The sequence below is a fragment of the Anser anser genome, assembly GCF_964211835.1.
Source record: "Anser anser genome assembly, chromosome: 1".
In the NCBI taxonomy this organism is placed as follows: domain Eukaryota; kingdom Metazoa; phylum Chordata; class Aves; order Anseriformes; family Anatidae; genus Anser; species Anser anser.
In genome coordinates, this window is record NC_139720.1 from 30,978,077 (window position 1) to 30,991,734 (window position 13,658).

Sequence of the window (13,658 nt, forward strand, 5' to 3'; positions counted from 1 at the left end):
AAGGAAGGAAGGAAGGAGAAATTAAAATGGGATGCAAGTCTCATGACTAGGGAGGGAGTCTGCAGAGGAAACAGATTTTCCCACTGCAAATCTGAGATTCATCAAATTTCCCTTTTTTCAAAGAAAATCAATTTCTGTGTTCCTTACAGCTGTTTCCCAACAACAAAATAGAAATTCTTCTGTAACGGAGAAAAATAACAATAAAAAAATCATATCTCAAAGTACTGCTAGCAGAAATGTTATATAAGAATTCTGCAATATTTAAAATGTATATTTACAAGCAAATCCATGCATAGTATGACATATATCTACTTTTTGATATTATAATTAAATCTGAGAGATCATGTATTTTGTACAAGTTATCTGGCTCCAAATAAAGAAAGAATTTCTAACAATATGGTATATAAATATGTCAGGTATTTACTCTTTTCAATAATATGACTTGCAGCCTATTAAAGTAGACTGAAATGAAGGTGATGTGGAATTTAAAGGAGGCTTATCAATATTTGATACCAAAATGAAGTGTTGAGGAATTAATATACCAACAATATAGCATCTTACTATTCTAGTGGAATATTATCACAGTAAATTGTTTGTGGTCTAAAAAGCAATGACAGTTCAAAAATGTCAGCACATATTAAAACAATTACTATATTTCTCATTTTAGATGCATATTATTTTCATAGAGCACTAGAAAGTCATTTTCCCTGCTGTGATCATAGATTACAGAAAATAGAGGATGTAGATTGTCATGCTTCATTGATTACATTTTATTACATTTAATGTTATTTAAATGATTGCAGAGCATACTTGAAAAATTGGTGTTGCATCCTTGCCCAGAACCCTTAATGAAAGACTGTGACTAGAGCAGTGAAATATATGCTGAAGGCTATCCAGTTATTGGCATAGATTGTAATAGTTCTTTTCTATTATTATCGTATTGTACTTTCAGCTAGTAATATTTAAGCACAGCTAAGAAAGTGATGAAATAAAAATAATGGTGTCTATATGTTTGCCAAAAATAAAAGACATATTTTGCAACATAAATTTATAAGTATCAGAAATGTAATAGTCTTTCGTATAGACAGGTTGTATTTTCCAGAAGTCTTCATCTGAACAAAAAAAAAAAAAAAAAAAAAAAAAAAAAAAAAAAAAAAAAAAGGCTACACTTTTTAGTGGGCCCAGATAACCAAAAGAATAAAGGCCTTTACAATCACCTTCCACTATCCTGAATGAAGCCTCCTGCAAGGTACCAAAAAATAAATGAATAAAATAATAATTAAAAAAAAAAAAGAATTTCATTGGCTTTTGGTTTGCAAACTTAAATACCTATGAAAGAAAACCCAGAAAAAACAAAAGGCCTGTGAGAAAAGGCAGCAAGGAAACCAGTTCTGAGCAGACAGGTGATGTATACCAAGCAAAAGCCATTTTGTGTTTTAGTGAAATAGGATTTGGGCCTGGATGAATACAGAAATAGATTTCATTGAACCTCCAGTACTAACAGAATCGACCTGTACCACCATCAAAACAGCACAACAAAATGCTGCTTGAGCATATGAAATCTTTTCACATTGTTTAAGCACAGCTGGATCACTTTGAAGTTACCAGTACACTTACAACATTCTGTTCATATGTGGAAAACAGTGAAAAGAAAGACTTAGTTTTATATATGTACACAGCAAATTGATTCTTTCATTTTAAAACTTACATTTTGAATGGATTTTTTAAAGTGGAAATTTACATTTTTCATGTATCAATGAAAAAGGAATGACATCTAGTGGCAGATTAAATTAGTTACTACTCTGTAGCAGTGTGAAGGACACTATAAAGAAATCCATCATCTGTGTGTGTGGAATAAAATGGAATAGATCCTGGTAACATTTATCAGTGTGATTCAATTTGCTCCTGTCAGAGCAATTACTGACCAAGTCTCTTCCTTTATCAAAGTTAAGGGTATATCTGCAGGACTGGATCTGAGAGAAAATATAATGCAGAAAGGGTACTTTCTCAAAACAAAATATTTAAACTATATTAGAAAACATGATCCCAGGGAAAAATAAATAAATAAATAAATAAATAAAAACAAATATAAAATATATGTCTTTGTACTTAGGAGAGGAAAGAAAAAAAAATCAACAGTCCAAGGAACTCACATCTTTTTGCAATTTTTGCTATTTTGTACTGTTTTTAGGTTACTCCAGGTACCCTTTTTGAAGATAAGGTAAGTAGGAGTGTTTTCTGATTCATTATTCCTTTTTTTCTATATTAGGTATTTCTTTTCCAGCCTTATTTTGCTATGGAAATACAGTACTTAGGAAAGTGCTATTTTTGTATTATCATTTTGTTCTTTTTTTGTTGGTTTGTAAAGGCTACAATAAAAAATAATAATTAAAAAAAAAAAGATCAATATAATAAATAACATCATCCAATGATATTGGCCACTTCTGAAAATTTAGATCAGAATATTGATGAGGTCATGTTTTCTTCAAATCTGATGTTTTGGGAGAATATCCATTATTTTAATGAAACTGTATTTGTGGCCTGTTCTCAAATATGCAGCGATTTAATAGGGTAGGTCTTGAGTTAAGATTGGTAGCATAAGCTACTCTTTCATGGCCATTTTAGATAGGAGAAGGAAAGGCAAAAGGAAATTTGATGTAGTATCAAACCACAGGTAAATTTATCAGTTGTGATTCCACTAATTTTTCTTTGCCTCCTGAAAGCTGCAGTATTAATAGGCAAAAATCACAGTCTTCCGCTGATGCTGAATGAAACATGATATGAGTAGATATCAGATAGCCTCAAACCTCATTTATTACCAAAACTTGACTTGTGTTGTAGCTTTGATAAATTACAGCAATTTCCAAATGCATGTTTGGGATTTGGGGAGATATGGCATGTGTTATCATGACTGATATACAGCTGAAGACTATCAGGAAAATGTAAATTCATAAATGGATTATTTTTTGTTCTTGAGTTGATTTCTACATAGAATATTGGCAGGTATATTTTACTTGTCATTTTAATCTCTACTTTTATAAATTAGAAGTTTTATGAATAGCTCTTTTGTTCTTGGAAAAGAAACTAATCAAGGCACAATGACAAACTTTCCAATAAGACTAGCTCATAAGAATTATGTTTGCATTGCATTTTATCTAAACACTATTAAACTTTTACATTGAAATTATGTCAATGTAATTTTATCCATTTGGGTCTAACTTCATCAAACACATTGGATGAAAACTAACAATTGATTTGTCAAACACTTCTCTGGTCCTGACTAATGGGTAACCTGTAGACTAGAACAATAAATTCTCTGTATCCCCCATTCAAGAGCTACACTTAATAAGTATGTCAGTTCAAGATTTCATAGGCCTTTAAAGCTTGATAACTCACTTGAAACCTAGCTATTGGCTGCACATGAAAATCCCTATTTCTGCATGTGGCCACAGCATGAATGCCTAAATAGGGAGATTTGTTAATACCGAGTGATCATAAATAATGCATACTTAGAAATATCCCTCCAACAAAAGTCCCATAACAAATTTAGTAGTATTGTTTTTAAGTGCTGTTTCATATATAATTGAAATTTTTGACTTACAATGTAATCCACATTCTTTACCATGTAAGACCCTTGTAAGAGTCTTGATGTTACCCTTGCCTGGAGCAAAAAATATTCCAGGATCTCTCTGCGGAAGCAGTTATAACTTCATCTCTGAATCAGTGATCTCTGATCAGTGTCACAGTTGCTGTTACAGCTCTCAGGTGGGCTCCTGGATGTCACTTTTGCTAAACAGAAGCAATGGAAAATGGAATTAAATTCTGAAAGTCCTTATACACTGACAAATTATTTTCACTCTAAGCCTCTTTCCTGTTGAACTTTATTAATTCCTTCATATCCTTGGTTATCTCCTTTTGTCTCCTTATCACCTTCCTCCACAAAATGCTAATACAGTTCTGGTCTTTTTACCCGCCTTCCATTTCTCCTCTCATCATGTCACTTTGAATCTAAAAATTTTTCTCAGATAGTACATCACATTTCTAGGTGCTCTGAAGTCACTTTGTTATAGGAGATATATTAACCTTGAATGATGGGGGCATAACACCTATTTAGGTAAGTCATTACCAAGCTTCTGTGTGTTCCATTATTGATCTGATGATTCTCATATGGCAAAACTGCCTAATTCTCATCCAAAGTAAGGAGAGAAAAAAAGAAAAAAAAAAAAAAAAAAGAGGAAAAAAAATACAGATTCCATCATAAGAGGAAGCCTATCAACAAAATACTGCCTTCCCAATCTGAAAGCAGAAACACACTGTCTAAAGGTTTGATCCTCTCTGGCTGAAGTTAATGCCAATGTTCTCCAAAAAATTAATGAGAAAAGGCTAAGCTTCAAATTTCAAGTGCTGAAGAGCAAAGGTGACAGAATTAATCAGCATCTCTTTTAATTTATTGCAGCTATTTTGCCAGAGCAGGTGAATCCAAGTAAGATATTTGGCTGCAAACCTTTGGTTTCTGTTAGGTAATGGTAAAGCTTTGACTGTGCAGCAGTGCTAGCCCAGATTAAGTATGCCGGCATAGATGTTCTGATGAAAGCTAATCCCACGCATTTATTTTATTGAGAATTTCTTACAATAAAATTAACCGTTACACTACATCAGAAACGTGTAAGTGGCCCACACCCCAGTTTTGCAAAAGTAACTACCTCCATATTTTCTTGCAATTTCCAAATGTTCAAAGTGCAACACTTGCTTAGCTGACAGAAGCAAAGTGGCAGTCAGGCATGCTGGAAACAAAATTGTTTCTATAAAGAATAGTGCAGATTTCCAGATATAATGAATAGCGTGGATTTCCAGATTCTGGAAAGAATGCACTTCAGTGAGAGCAGTCACTAACACAGGTTTAACAACTGACTTCAAATAATGAGTTCCATGCCAAATAAGTGGGGAGTTACTAAACAACCCTTTCTCTCCCCTCTGTATTTTGCTTTCAGCTGGAGGTATAGGCAACACTTGGGAAACAGCTCTTTTCATACTATTCACAACTACTGTACCAAGTGAGGAGAAGCAATTTATTTCCACTATCACATTTTGTTCGTGTTGCAAAGATGATCACTTTTGAAGATCTAAATAGATACATACCTTTTTACCCTAGAGGTAAGACTTGTCCCGGATACAGTTATGATGTATCGAAAACGAAATGTAAGCATCTCATTTTTACCGTGGTTACTGTATTAAAAAGGCAGAGATAAGTTTGTCCCTGTAATGTTTTCTAGGGTTACTTCACTGTTCCACATTCAGAATGAATTTAAAATATATATATATATATTCATTTGGAGTTAATGTGATACTGGAACAATCTTCACAAACTGAAAAAATAAAAAATAAAAATGCTGGTGTCTATGGGAGAGAACAACAAAACATATGCTGAAAGAACTAGATTTTATTCTTGTATCTGCTGCTCTTTTCTCAGCTGCTTGACTTCAGCCAAGTTACTTCACAACTTGTATCATGTCCCATCTCTCTTGTCTGTTTTGCAGATATTCTAAAAGGCTGAGATTCTCGGCTGCTAGAAAGAAAAATTTCCTTTGCAATAATGCACCGAGAGCAGTTCTGTGATACTTGGAAGAGAGAAGTTTAGTCACACTTCTAGACTTTCTATTTCCTCTTGGCTAGCTACAAAGCAGCTCACTGCTCCACGTAATGGCATCCAAGACAGGGCTTCAAAGGCATTTAACTTTCTCTATTAGGGAACCCAAACATCGTAACCCCCATGCTTTATATCACCTTGCTGAGACCAGGTGTCTCACTACTAAGTATTGCAAAACATAAGCTGCAGGGTCCTCAGATAAGTGCCCCAAATCTCTCCTTTACTTACATCATAAGTAGCATACTTTATTTCTGGTCCCTGTGTGCTGACAACTGAGTTGCTTATGGTCCCAGTGCTTTAATGGTTCAACAAAATGTTTATCCCCTTTGCAAAGCTTAAGTGATTTCTTGAAAATGAATTGTGGTATCAAGCCAAGTCTGTCAAAAGATCTGTAAGTCAACACCCAGAAGTTATTCTATGTCTGCTGTCACCTGTCCCCAAGTAGATTGTTATGGGCATACTCCAACACATGGACCTGTTCCATGGCCCTCAGAAATCTGCAATGAACTGTCCTTCTCCTGAAAACTTTGCCTGCATATTCAGCCGCAGATCACTGTCTTAAAGCACAGTAATTCAATAATAATAATAATAATAATAACAAAATGGTTCCATTTGAGTTTTATAGTTTATTAGCTACATGCATATTCTATGTAGAGACTTTTAAAAAACACATAATTTACCTAATAGGCTATAATGACTCCTTCAGCGCCTTTATAGTAGACTATATAATTTCTTCTTACTTCATGGATCATTGACGTGATAGATGTATTCTCTTTTCATTCTCCTGCAGGCACATAACTTCCATTATCATTAATGAGACTTGCAAACACATACTGAGAAAAGAATCTATCCCTTATTGGTGTTTGTTACCCGAAGCACCACATTTGAATTAACCTCTCTGCTATGAAGCAGCCAAGGACAGATACTAAGAATCAGATTGCTCCATGATATCCTCTATCCATTGTGTATTTAGTTTGTTATTTATTATCACCATCATACAAAACAGAATAGTGAAAGAATCATTAGAGCACAGGGCAATTAATTTCTAATTCCATGTCTAGAACTAAATTGCTGTGTGACTTTCAGCAAGTTGAAACCTCTTTATTATTTGTATAACAAGGATAATGCTCCTTACCATATCTCCCTCAAAGGGCCCTTCTGATGCTTAATTAATATATGTTTGCAAACCTCTATTAGATTGTTAAACAGAAGGCAATGTCTATGTGGTAAAAGAGCATCTGACTTCCCCTCATAGACATCTTCATAATATAAATAGAAAGAATTGACGATTCCCCAGAAAAAATCAACGACAATGGAAATTTAAAAATTAAAGCATAAGCTGTTTTTTTCCTGAACATGTCAGTAAAAGAGTGTAATAAGAGAGCTACTCACTGCTTAAGAATCAGTCCAAGTCATTTTTGCTGACTCTTAAAAGCACATGGTCAACTTGTGAGGACAGGGAACTGGAAGACATTTGGAAAGATATTACCTATTTGACCTCACATTAGCCTCAGATTCAAACATGACTTCTGAAATGTTCTCCAAAATCTCCATGTGAATCCAACAGGTGCAAATATATTTGCAACCAACTTAAAAAAAAATAAAAATAAAAAAAAAAATAAATGGGTTCACAGACAATTGCTGAAGCCCAAATGTATCAATGTATCACTAGTATAATAACACATCAACATACTCCTGTGATGATGATTAACAAAGAGGATGTGTGACTCAATGGGAAGAGGTGGCACTTCAACTGTAATATAATTTTTACAACGAAAAGAAAAAGGAAGCCAGGAAAAAACACATGAAATCAGGTTCAGAGAACTAGATGCTGAAAACGAGTACATTCTTAAGCAGAATTCTTCATGGGGATCTGACAACCAGGTACACACCCTTGCTAAAATTGTTCCAGAGGATGATTACATAGGAAAAGTAATCATTATTGAATAGGATGAAAAAAAAATAGAGACAAGTTGCCATCTCTTGAAAGGTGAAATATGTTTTACACACACTTTATGTAGTGGGTTAGTTTAGGGGATGGATTAATGCATTTATGTGTGGAACACTGCCTCTTGCTTCCCTATCAAAGATCCTGGAGAGAAAGTAGAGCTAATATAATTTCTTGTCCCTTCTGAAATGGCAATCCTAATTAGCCTCTGGGGCAGAGCATGCATACAAAGTTCTTCCTCTCCCATTCTATCTTCAGTTCATGCACAGGCAGGGAATATCCACAGTCTTATCTGCAGTGAAGAGAGAAAAACTGTATTTTGTAAGATCTGACATTTATTTAAGAACCAAGAAGTTTAAATGCCAGAGTTTCCCCATCAGGGAAACAGCTTAATGGATTTCAAGGCATTCAGTATACATTCCTGTTTCTGCTGAGGCTTTGCTAAGATACCTATCAAAATTACATTGGTCTAATAGTGATATTGCTAGGCATGTGTAAGATTCAAATGAATTGATATTTAATTGGTTGGGAAAGCCTGCTGCCTATGCTATTTTACTGAAAGAATGAAAGATAAAATATCATTACCACAGCAGATCCATCTCCCAAGAAAGGAACACGACTATTATAAAACCTTTTCAGCCCTGCATTAAAGTGTCAGTGACACAGAATTATTCAGAAGTGTTGTGTGTCTATGACCAGGCTGAAAAGTTTGCTCATTTATAATAAAATACTCATTAAATGAGCATCCATCTTCCACTCATGTTCAGAATTTAAAAAAAAAAAATAGTGGATGATATTGTGGGAATGGGTAGAAACATAGATGGATTTCCCTGATTAATGGGAGCAACTGCATTCCTTTTCTCATTCCTCAAGCACAGCTACCCTACATAATGCCTAGTTTTCCATGACAGTATGTTTGTTGCATTTCTGATGTTATCTTTGTATATGTATGTACTGAACATGGATTAAACATTTATATTTTACTTTTGTTCTTTCATTACATTTGAGCATACAAAATCTTACATTTTCACTTATAATTCTCCAGCAGTTTTCAAGTATTTTTTTCTTAATATTAAGCAGGATTGATACTAGATGACTCTGACATTTTATGTAGGAAGAAAATGGAACATCTTTATTATCTCCTCAGGGATGTTGCCTTCTTCACATATACTCTTCCACCTCCCATTTTCTTTAACGTGATTTCCTCATGCCAATACACATGAGGACAAATATTTATATGTGTAATCCTGTGTTCAAGGCTGTTCAGAGGACCACAAACTTTAAGATGAATTATTCTGAAGACGTTTCAGCACATAAGTGCATACAGTAGTATATCCTTCAGGTCTAAACATGTGTGTTTTGACACCTTCTTTTTACATGTGTTGAAAAATCCTGGGGAGATGCAGGATAAAAAAAAAAAAAAAGAAAAAAAAGAAAAAAAAATGGTATTCAACTAACCATCTTCCTCACTATAGTATTACTCACTACATCTTTTTCCATAAGGAGTCAACAAAATCAAAGAAATACATCAAAGTGCTAACATGGAAACTGGTAAAGAATGTCTATTGTTCAACATAGTTATTTTTATTACTAATGGTAATAATAATTCATTCTTATCCAGAATCTTACATCCAATGAGTCTAAGCATTAATCCGTTAATTTTTGCAATCCTTCACTGAAGTTGGTGTCAGCATCCTTATTTTACAGAGGAACTAAGGGTGTGCTATTCTCCCCCTGAGCTACCTAAAAGGGCATCTGAGTATTGAAAGTTTCCCATGGAGATTCTCTCATATGCTTTTCCACTGATTAATCTACTGGAGGCAGGTCTGCAGCTACAGAATCAAGAAGGTTAAGATGTGTAGAGATTTGCCTGACAACCTTAGAATAAAAGTGCAGGTCGCTTTTCTTTATGTGGGATAATGTCCTTAAAAAGAGCACTATCCTGCCATGTAAGTGTTACTGTGGTATTGATCAGGCACAAGAGCATAAAATAAATTCTTACCTCAAACTGTAGGTATTTCTTCATAATATATGATTGCAAAACACTGAGGCAATGATATATTTTCTTCTTTTTAGGTAGACTGGCTAAATACCATGATACTTTGCTAACAGTACTCTTACAGAAAAACTGAACACTAACATGTTAGATATAGGCTTATCAGACTTGCCTAAAAGCAATAGCTGATTGCTATATAATTTACAGTCGCATGATGGGAAGAATTCCACTGTAACCAAAACAAGGCCTCACAAAATAGTTCTATAACCTCTTTTTAGATAAACATAATTTATAGACACTATCTTTTCTTCTTTCTGCCAAGAAACAGAAATTTTGTAACTTCAGTACTCTATAACAAGCTATGCAAGGTAGCTCTCTAGAATTAAATTTCTTTTTAACTATTATTAAAAATCAAAATTTAAACATATTTTTATTTCTAAATTAGTTAGATCTTCTTAAGATAAACTTTCATGCTCTGGATAAATACTAGTGGCATTTCCCAAACTTTATATAATTTAAATCCTTCTCTCATAAATAAGATTGTATATTTATTCCTAGTCACTGTAAATACCAACATATACTTGAGAATGTATCCTATGTGCACACACACACTAGTGCCAAAAATATTTTTAGTCCTAGTACTTTACCACAAAGCACTTCTCAGTATTTCAATAGTCAAGAATAACTAAGCTTCTGAAGCTTCGCAAGCCAAAAAAAAAAAAAAAAAATGTACACATATAACTGCTGTCTCAACAGTGCATGGATATTCATGAAAACAACTCTGACACAGTTAATTTTAGAATTGTTCTTAAAGACAGATTCTGTCAGAGGTGTTGTAACAGTTTTATGGAATTTAAGCTAGCAGTGCACACTTGCAGCCCAGAAGGACAACTGCATCCTGGGCTGCATCAAAAGAGGTTTGACCAGCAGGTTGAGGGAGGTGATTGTGCCCCTCTACTCTGCCCTTGTGAGGCCCCACTTGGAGTGCTGCATCCAGGTCTAGGGCTCCCAGCACAAGAAAGATGTGGAGGAGGGTTGCAAAGATGATCAGAGTGCTGGAGCAGCTCTCTTTCTCTATGAAGGCAGGCTGAAGGAGTTGTGGATGTTCAGCCTGGAGAAGAGAAGGCTCTGGGGAGATCTTATAGCAGCCATTCAGTAATTAAAGTGGGGTTATAAACGAGATGAAGATTGACTTTTTACACAGGCAGGTAGTGATAGAACAAGGTGGAATGGTTTTAAACTGAAAGAGGGGAGATTTAAATTAGATATTAGAAGGAAATTCTTCACTCAGAGGGTGGTGAGGCACTGGCACAGGTTGCCCAGAGAAGCTATGGAAGCCCCATCCCTGGAGGTGCTCAAGGCCAGGTTGGATGGGGCTTTGAGAAATCTGGTCTGGTGGGAGGTGTCCCTGCCCACGGCAGGGGGAGATTAGGACTAGATGATCTTTAAGGTTCCTTCCAATCCAAGACATTCTGTGATTTCGATGATTGCTATTCTGCAGTATTCACTTACAAACAGTTATTTACACGAATGCACCTGCCAGTAAACTTAACTCAATGCATTATTTAGGATGCACATAAAGGATTTCAAATACAATCACTGTACATCTCTGTTTTTAAGACTGGAATTGCATTCATGCAGAAACAGATGAAAACTATAGGCACAAACTAAATTGATTTCTATGAATGTAAAAGCATCAAGAAGCAGAGAAAAATATATTGTCATGGTTTGATGAGCCCACACAGCAGGCATCTTGAAACTCAACAAGATTTTCAACTCTACACCTGTGCAATGACAAGAATTCAACAGTATAATGTTAATGAGGCCAATCATACCAACATAGAGAAAGAACTTATAGATGAGTCAAAGCAATTTTGCACTGTGGTAAGTGTGATAAGCCCTCTAAATTCAGATGATAGCTCTGCTGCTGAAAACTTCAACATTCAGATAAGTACCAGAATCATGATATTTCTATAGCATTATGTCTTGCTTTTACTACTTCTGGAGAGTTTTAAGAATTAATTTTTGCATGTAAGTGCACACATGCAAATTTTGAAATAATAATTTTAAACATTGCTAGCAGTGGCAATTAAGCTACTAAAAGCTAACTCTGATGGAAAATTTCTATCCTAAATTCTTTCACTAAAAATACATTTACCACTGAATTCAAATGTTCAAACTTCTTTTCTATTCCTGCCTGAATCCAATAATCAGTCTAGGAAATCTTGGTGGGAAGTCCAGCAATCTCATGTTGTATTAGAATATTGTATTTTAAGTTTTCTCCGTCTTAATCAGCTTTTTAATCAGCTCTGTCTTAATCAGCTCTCTTCTCCAATCTGTTGTAGAGCTTCAGTGAAATATCATTTTGACCTTGCTGTCATTTAATTGTTTTGCAAGAGTATATATAACCATCCAGACTTATACACATCACAGTGTACTGGTCTTTTCTTCAATCTGCAATGAGGTTGCCATGTCCCTATCCATCATGGGCGACAGAGGTTGTCCTGAGAGCCCAGTCCACAAAGAATAGGATCATGGTACATACAAAGAAAAATTCCCATGAGGTAAAGCTTCAGCAAAACATTAAGACAAAATCTGAGACAAAGACAAAGAGTAAGCCAGGAAGAAGGATTTAAATTTGGTGGGAATTAAATGTTTCAATTAAAAAGTGTAAAATCAAAAGAATATGAACTGAATTTTTTCAGAATTTTCCAGTTCATGAAAAAAAATCAAGTGCTTTGGTTTTTGTTTTGTTTGTTTGTTTGTTTGTTTTGTTTTGTTTTGTTTTTCAATTTAGAGAAGAGAACATTTCTGAAATATCAGATTTTCCCTCAGGATAGATATTACAGTTTTTAACCAACACTCTTAAGAACCAGATAAGCACAAGATCTGGATCAGTAGAGAAGTACTCTCCACAAATTGTGGTAAAACACCTTTAAGTGGCAGTATGCTTTTAGCACTAAGGTCTAAAATTCCTCTTTTAAGTAAATAGAGACTCATAACTGAGGTGTGTTTAGTATAATAGTTTCCCCAGCAAACCAGTCATTGTTCACAGTAACCACATAAGAACATATTGGACCCCCCCAAAAGAAAAAAGTCATTGACAGTTGTGAATAAGAGATTTCTGGACATCTGTAATTTGAATATACCACCTCAGAAGTACCAGTTTAAAAAAAAAAAAATGTCTTAGAAGACAAATCCTATAGTTTTAGGAAAATTGAACTCCAAGTAGCACAATGCTTCCACATGATTTCTCTCAGAACTGTGTGTGCTGGATGACCGCTTGTGCCATACTAACTAAACTCTCAGCCTCTTGTGCCAATAGACAATAAGGTTCCTCTAAAGTTTGGACTGGGGTCACCAGCAGATGCTGGCTCTCCATCTCCCACTATCGCAACCAGTCATGAGAGCAGGATGTCAATATTGCAGCAATGATCTGAGGCAGCCAGTGTCTACCCAAAGAAATGGGGTTCTCTGAGCTCCTATCTGGAGCAAGCAGAGTGCTTCTGGGTGATGACCCTGGGGCAGAAAAAGCTTGTAAACAATTAGAATTTAAATTATATTTCATTTTAATTTTCTTTAATGACTTTAATGATCTTTTTATGATTTTTAGAATTATTTTAAAGATATTTAAAATAAATTAATGATTTAATTTATCGATGCTCAAATTCTTTCAGGATTACCCAGATATCTCTAACTGAAACATTAACAATAATAAGAATATTAGTTTTACTATTCTATACAATCACAGGGAATTTTAAAATGTGAGACAGAAGGAGACAATTAATTTAAGACGGCAATGTGACTTTGATTACAACATTAATGCCTTGATTTCAAGCTTTCACCTGACCAAAAAAAAAAAAAAAAAGTCTCCTAGTACACAAGTCAGGCAGAAGCCACACCTTGAGGAGAGAACTGAAACTTATTCCTGCCACCCAAACCCTTTCTGACATTTTAATTAACAAAATTAGCAAGGGAAGAGCAGAGATTCTTCCCGCAGTAACACATGGTTATGGGTCCCCTTCACCTTCACATGGGGCCCACAAAAACTTAGATTGCTAAAGATT

General features: G+C 34.8%; 1 protein-coding gene and 1 long non-coding RNA gene across 9 annotated transcripts in view; one reads left to right on the forward strand and one right to left on the reverse strand.

The window, feature by feature from the left end:
• LOC310897767 (uncharacterized protein) overlaps positions 1 to 13,658 on the reverse strand; it is a 71,827-nt gene that overhangs the window by 16,415 nt on the left and 41,754 nt on the right. For 3 of the 8 annotated variants that reach the window (XR_014582577.1, XR_014582580.1, XR_014582581.1), the window contains 2 exons: positions 7,040 to 7,110; positions 1 to 6,431 (listed from right to left, as the gene is read on the reverse strand). Coding sequence is in view for 3 of the 8 variants with exons in the window: in XM_083831717.1 (XP_083687843.1) it covers positions 3,602 to 3,615 (14 nt within the window). In the remaining 5 variants the exon portion in view is untranslated. The remainder of the gene's footprint in view (positions 6,432 to 7,039; positions 7,111 to 13,658) is intronic. The other 5 variants (XM_083831717.1, XM_083831716.1, XM_083831715.1 and 2 more) reach the window with 3 other exon arrangements.
• The window catches only part of LOC310897791, a 24,420-nt gene continuing 17,188 nt past the window's right edge, over positions 6,427 to 13,658 (forward strand). Inside the window, exon 1 of the long non-coding RNA XR_014582590.1 lies at positions 6,427 to 13,658. This exon is cut by the window's right edge and continues 15,351 nt beyond it. This is a non-coding gene — a long non-coding RNA (uncharacterized lncRNA).